The sequence below is a fragment of the Cornus florida genome, unplaced genomic scaffold, assembly GCF_030987335.1.
Source record: "Cornus florida cultivar Cherokee Brave unplaced genomic scaffold, ASM3098733v1 CherokeeBrave_3.0.0_Hap2_Chr09, whole genome shotgun sequence".
Classification (NCBI taxonomy): Eukaryota; Viridiplantae; Streptophyta; class Magnoliopsida; order Cornales; family Cornaceae; genus Cornus; species Cornus florida.
Genome location: NW_026775579.1, coordinates 43,851,589 through 43,858,714, shown reverse-complemented (window position 1 = coordinate 43,858,714; position 7,126 = coordinate 43,851,589). Strand labels below are relative to the sequence as shown.

Sequence of the window (7,126 nt, the reverse complement as noted above, 5' to 3'; positions counted from 1 at the left end):
CTTAATCAACTATCAATGAAAGTTTACATGCCTTTGACACGAACGAAAAAAAAAAAAGAAAAGAGTATCGTGTTTCTCTCTTCTTTCACAAGAAAATACAATAGTGACAAATAAACTAGTAGAGTATATACAATTTTTTTCTCACATGTATTCAAGGTACTTAACATCTAAGCAGCTTCAATATTGTATCAATACATAATTTGATATAAAACCAAAGCAGCCCTAGCTCTTGATGTTGATGATGAAAAAAAGTCTACAGCTGACCACAAAGCAAGGGTCGAAAGTCCCATATGCCCCCAGAAATCACCATCAAAATTAAATATCACAACCATTCTCTCAATACAATAAAGTCCCACCCACTTCATTTTTTCTTTTTCTTATTCTTTTTTTTTTCTTTAAAAATAATAATAATTAGTACATTACCACTGTACCTTCAAGACACCCCATTAAGAAAAAAACTTTAAACCTCCGGATGGGACAAGGCAATACTAATCCCGATTCACAAATGGGAGAATACTAATCCCCCCAGCCCATTTAAATGCCATTAATTTGGGTGGGGGGGGGGGGGGGGGGGGGGGGGCGCCGCGGGGGAGGGGACACACACACACACACAACCCCTCATGATAGACTTGCTAAAAGGAAAATCACAAACCGGAAAGGTAGCTAAAATCACTAGGTAAATTTATTCGGGAAAAGTTGCTAAAGTTCAGCCAAATATTCTGCCAGTTGAACAAGTTCGCACAAAAATGATATTCCAGTGAAAATCATAGCCAGATACCCGTGCAAGCAATCAAGCACTATAATGTAATGTTCTTATACTCTGAAAGCAATATCGCCATGATACCTGAGCACTAAAATATGCAAGTTCAGATGCCTCTTCAAATGTTAGAAATGGTACAGGTTCTGCATGTGAATATTTGTTAGGATCACAAGCCAAAACACCATCAACATCCTTCCATACCCGTAATGGATCGAGAAAAAGGTTCTTAAATATGTTGCCTACAATCATCATTTTTTTTTCTTCTACAATCATCATATGGGAGTCATGTACATACAAAATCTTGAAGCTTATTAAAATATTTAAAGAATTTGAACCCCTTAGTATAACACTTTGTCACACACCATTTTCTTCCTACTTCTGTTCTGTCTATGTTCACATTTTCATAATGATCATGCAAATCTATCAACAACTCTCGACATATATGCATTCAGGATGTAACCTGAATTTCTCGCAACCCCAATGCTTTACCAATAGTGGTTGCTGTCAAATCACTACCACCCCTATCCAATGTAGTCACTGCACGAGATCTCCAGCCCTGTGATCACAAAATTCTAATATATCACGTTATTATAGACTATCAAATCGAAAATCCCATTTAAGTTGATCAGATACTATGACACCTTTAACAAAGAAAATGTATAAGGGTACTGCAAGTATAAAGACCTTTCCAAGGAAGCCAGTAACAACATGAACTGCGCCGTCACTCATCCAATCCAATCACTATGTAATCTCTTTGCAACAGCTGGATAAGTTGCTTCCAAAAATATCCGCATTTTGTAAAGTCATCCGTTGTTATAAAACCAATATCAATAGCATCATACTGCAAAAACAGTACACAGTGACAATCAGCCATTGTCAAAAGCAGTACTGGCAAAGGCGCCTACAAGTACAACAAAAGTATGGCCAGCAGGTAATGTTCCGTTGTTATAAAACCAATATCAAAAGCATCATACTGCGTACACAGTGACAAACAGCCATCGTAAAAAGCGGTACTTGCAAAGGCGCCTACAAGTACAACAAAAGTTTGGCCAGCAGGTAATGTGACAGAAGGAAATAAATATTCTGTATAATTTACGACATTCAAATTATCTACAAAGCCTTAACCAATAACAACATAAAGTATAGAAGCATAAAATATTTACTCCCGTCTTATCTAGCGAAATATTAATGTTCAAGTGGATACTTATATCAGCTTATATATCATGTTGGTCAATCACACTTCTATCAACTAGAATTAATAGGCCTGCTACATTTTTTTTTTGGCTGCACAAAGGCTTTCATAGAATAACTCTGTGACAAAGAATACTACACTTATCCTTTTGTTTCCAACCAACCACAAATCAAACCAATAATCTATCAAGAGAACTCTGAGAAAAGGTTGAAAGCAGCAGTTTTTATATGTAAAATACCTGGACATAAAAAAAAAAAAACACCACACTTATCGCTAAATTTAAACATAAATCTAAACTGCGCAGATCAGGAAGACAGGAAGTGATACACATTATAAAGCATAACCAAATCACAGAGATTTAAATATTAAGCACAATTTAGAGTTGGTAAAACCACCAAATAACATCTGATTCTACATACAATCATTTCAATCCAAGATCCTTGTTTTGGTTTATTACACCTTTCTGATATACTGTTAAGCAAAAATTGTTAAGCAACTGAGAATGGTCCTGAAAATATTGTAATTATGCTCAATGAGAATGGATTCAATTTACACAACGCAATTAAGGCTTCTAAATATTGACATTAGAAGTGGAAGGACAAAGAAGTCCTTACCTGAGATGCCGTTCTTTCACAAAGGTGAATTCATCAATATTGGAGACATTAGAAATGCCACAACTGACAGCCTTTTCTCCAGCCTAACAGAGAAGCAACCAATTTGATTCAGAATCTTGTTAAAAGGGAAGTAATAAACAAACACAATTGATAAGGTAAGGAATGATCCAAACGAAAGTGAGAGGTATAACTACCATCAAAAGGCTGTTAGTTGTCGTCCCATAGCAGAGAGAACAATGACTGGTCTTTCTTCTGAGTTGACCTGTTGACTCCAACATTGTGAATCGGCGTGTAGACTTAGCATTATATTTATATTATTAAAAGTATAGTTTGCGTTCCTGAGAGATTTAAGTGGCGTTTCATCATCACCGCCACTCCTTCCGGGGAAGCACAAATATGAAAGACAAGTTTGAATGTCACTTGCTTAATTGGATGAGCACATACATACCTGGATGCCTTCCTAGTTTCTTTCAAATTCTACCTCTTTTCTCCGGTAACACAGACCCTTCCAATCAAATATATATCACCATATCTAGATGAGTTTACAACTCAACAACACAAAATTCTCTCTCTAATAATACAGTAGTAAGAAAGAGATTATTAAGATAGCTCTCGCATTGCCACTCAACCATGTTTAATTACTTCGTTTCTGGGAGATGAAGTCGTAACAATTATACAACAATTCTTGTTGGGACAAGTTTAGTTGAGCTACATACAGACCAATTACCACAAATCAATTGAGCTACACATAGACAAATTACCACAAATCAATTGAGCTACATACAGACCAACCACCACAAATCAATCAGAGTGCAAGAAGCTATTTTTAGAATAAAATAAACAACAATTAGATTCCTCTTGATTGATATGACCGCAACAAGGACAATTATCCAAGAGTTAAAAAGGAAAAACAAAAAAAAAACAAAAAACAAAAAAAGAAAAAAGAAAATTAAAACAATAAAATTAAACATATATGTTTTCATCGGTACAAAAAAAAAAAGCAGCTCAATTATCAAAAATTTCCTTGCTTTTTTTTTTGGCATGGATGCTTACTTCTTGTTGAGCAGATCATCAGGAACAACCTTGAGGAGCTTCCTCTGCTTGGACTTGGCAATCTTCTTGAGGGTCTTGGGGTTCGTAATCTTCTGGAGCTTAGTACCAGACTTGAGAATGTTCTCCTGCTTCTTCTTCTCTCTCTCCTCCCTCTTCTTCCTTTTCTCCACCTTATTCTGCCTGATCTCCTCCTTGAGCTCCGTCATCCTCTCCTTGTACGCCTTCTTTATCTCCTTCTGCTTCATCCTCTGCTCAAAACTTGTGTTGTTTCGACTCACCTTCATCGCAGAGGCACGGTGGGTTCTGGGTTGCTTCCAGTTGCGCCCCGACACCTTTCCAGTGATTACTCCGTCGTATGTAGGTTTTCCGAATACGGGCTTGTTAGGGTCTTCTGAGGAAGACACTGCTTGTCTCTTTGATGGAGGAGGAGGAGGATTGCCCTCCTCGATCTCCATCTCCATGGAGCTGGAACCATCGCTGATCTTTTGTTGTTGGACATATGATGATCGATTGAGTTCTTCGGCTTGTTCAGATCTCTTTCTCTTGTACGTTTTGCCGCCGAAGCCTTCGTCCAGACACCTGAAATCGATTGTGCAGGCCATTACAAACCCTAAACCTAAAACCCCTCTCTTGATTCGCAGGTAGCTATTTATACTTGTAAAAGGTAATGCTAGAAAACCCGACTTCAAAATAAATGTGACATTTTGGTAATTTAACTTTAAGATGATAAATTTTAATATTTTTTTATTATATTGATAATGGATAAATTATCAAAATTATTCATTAAAAATCTATTAAGATCATAATGGTTACTTTTTAAAAGTTCAAATTATGTGGCACATATATGGATACGGACGCGTGGATTTGTGGAAACGGCGACATATAAATATAAATTTTTATTTTTGTATATCTATTCAATATTAATATAATAAAATTTTAATTTATTTATAATTTTTATACTAAGAGTTGTTCTGAAATGAATTAGAAAATAAAATTATATTATTGTAATAATTTTTATATCATATATATCATTCTTCCACAATATTGTCATAACAGTATTCATATTATATTCAAAATTATTAGGTAGACTTGCGGTATAAATGTCTTAAAAGTATTGGCAAAGTATCCGGAAGTGTTGACTAAGTGTCCGAAATAATAAAATTAAATTTGTTTTTTGGACACGTATATGAAGTGTCAGACAATTATTCGAGGATTGTCCAACGAGTGTCGGTGTCCGACACAAGTAGAGTCCTTTCGTAGAAGTGTCTGTGCTTCCTAAGAACTTCAATGCAATGCAAAAATGTTAAATTGATAATATAAAAGAAAAAAAAAAATAGTATTTTTACTTTTAAAATGAGACATTTATTTTAGGACAACTAAAAATAAAATGGTGAGCATTTTTTGAAAGGAAGGGAGTATTATTTTGATTCATGAAATAATGACACTATTATGATTTGTAACACTATTATTTTGATTCATGTGCTTAAAATAAAAAATAAAAAAATAAAAAATAAAATAAAACCTCTGCGTTGCTAACCCAGCTGTAGTGCATTATTTGGAGTCTTTGGCCCTTGTTCGGAACCCATCAATATCGTTTCCTCTCCTTCCCCTTTAACATCTAACTCCCTAATCCCAGTAACCATTGCCAAGTCAAAATAAATAAATAAAAATTGCAAATAATATCTTGAAGCATATTTTGTGCACTATACCCCTAAATTATCACATTTTTTTACAAAATGTCCCTATATTTGGGTTATTTTTTATTAAATGTATATAATGCCCTTTTCATCAAATGTTAAAATTTAATAAAAAGAATATCTAATTAGAGAAGAAAATATATAATATTAAAAAATTAAAATACTGAAATTCAATAAAAGGAAATAATAATAATATAGTAGTATGAAATACTAAAATTCAATAAAAGGAAATCAAATTCGAGAAGGAAATATATAATATTAAAAAACTTATTTATTTAATTCAATAAAAGAAAATATAATTTGAATTTTTATAAATCATTTTAAATTTTTATAATATTTTTCTTTCTATAAATAATATATATTTATAATATTATTTATATATAATAAATAATAATGCTCTAACTAGAAAAGGAAAACATATATAATATTAAAAAACTTATTTAACAATATAGTAGTAGGAAATACTAATAATAATAATAATAATATAGTAGTAGGAAATCTAATTAGATAAGGAAATGTATAATATTCAAAAACTGAACTACTGAAATTCAATAAAAGAAAATCTAATTAGAAATGAACTAAAATTTCGTGATGGTCTAATCACCGTTTGATAGGTAAGTTGAACATTCTGGTCAATTAAATTCCATGAATACAGGTTCCATCAATGTACACGTGTCAAAATCCTAAAAGTTCAGGTATTTAAAGAAAGTACGATTCAATTCAAATTCAAATTTGAATAGATTTCCATATAAAATGAGACAAATCTCTTATTTATGGGAAATAACAAAATCATAGGGAGTTTTCCAAATTAAACACCCCATCCTTTGGCCTATATATACAAGGCCATCTTACACACATAAAAAGACGGAGACAGACAGACAGATCGAGAGGAAGAGAACACCAAAGCTCTGTTGAATGTGCAATAATATGGAGGTTTATGCAATTTAATTGAGGTGTATGTTAATTGCTTATGATGTAAGTTAACTACATACTACTTAGAATTGTTTATTTTGCTTAAATAAATGTAATGGATGTTTGTATGATTATTATCATGTTTATTTCTGGATTATTTGATGTACATCCATGCTTGCATCATTTATCAGATTCGGAACCATTGTCAGGATATGGGTTCGGATTTATGCACCATTGTCAGGATGTAAGGGCATACTATGGATGAGCTGGCTAATAAGTTTAGTTTCATTTTTCGTGTAAGGTCAAAGATTTATATGTGGATGACATGCCATTAAAAGATTATGGCAGATGGTTTATTTTATGTTTTGGATATGATATGGATTTATATATATGGATATGTGACGACCCTGGTTTTTAGGCCAGCGTGTCCTGTGATGAACCAAAGATTTGACCCGATAACAGATCCGATATGCAGAAGCGAAAATAGAAAACAGGACTCTAAGAAGTCAAAGTGACCTTCCATGAGGTCGTGGAACTCAATAAGAACTGATGCGGAAGCAAAAGGTCAAAACATGACAAATAAGCCCCCAGGGGCAAAATAGTCATTTTTGAAAAATGTGGATTCGGGTGCCACCGAGCACACCGCTGGAAAGACAACAAAAAAATAATCATGATGGACTCAAGAATCGCATGATTCGGAGTCCGGACAAAGGAGAAACAGCCTGACGAAGAAAAATGAGCACTTAAGGCTAAAATGGTAAATTGGTAATTATCCAGGAAGATCCGGGTGCAACCGAGCACACCGTTGGAAAGACAGCGAAAAATTAGTCAAGTTCAAAAAAAGTTTACTCGATTTGGAGTCCAGACGAGGGAGAAACAAGGGTTTGAAGTTGAGACG

The 7,126-nt window shown here is 33.8% G+C and overlaps 1 protein-coding gene and 1 long non-coding RNA gene across 2 annotated transcripts; both read right to left on the bottom strand.

The window, feature by feature from the left end:
* Positions 1-969: 969 nt before the first annotated feature.
* LOC132273775 (uncharacterized) lies at positions 970-2,556 on the bottom strand. Its single transcript, XR_009470249.1, has 2 exons — positions 1,445-2,556; positions 970-1,316 (listed from the first exon to the last, which is right to left on the bottom strand). It is a non-coding gene; the product is annotated as an uncharacterized LOC132273775 (long non-coding RNA).
* An 818-nt stretch (positions 2,557-3,374) lies between these two features.
* On the bottom strand, positions 3,375-4,268 carry LOC132273774 (rRNA-processing protein CGR1-like). The gene has a single exon (XM_059774834.1). The coding sequence runs from the start codon at positions 4,219-4,221 to the stop codon at positions 3,616-3,618; it is 606 nt and encodes a 201-aa protein (XP_059630817.1). The 5' UTR covers positions 4,222-4,268; the 3' UTR covers positions 3,375-3,615.
* Positions 4,269-7,126: the final 2,858 nt, after the last annotated feature.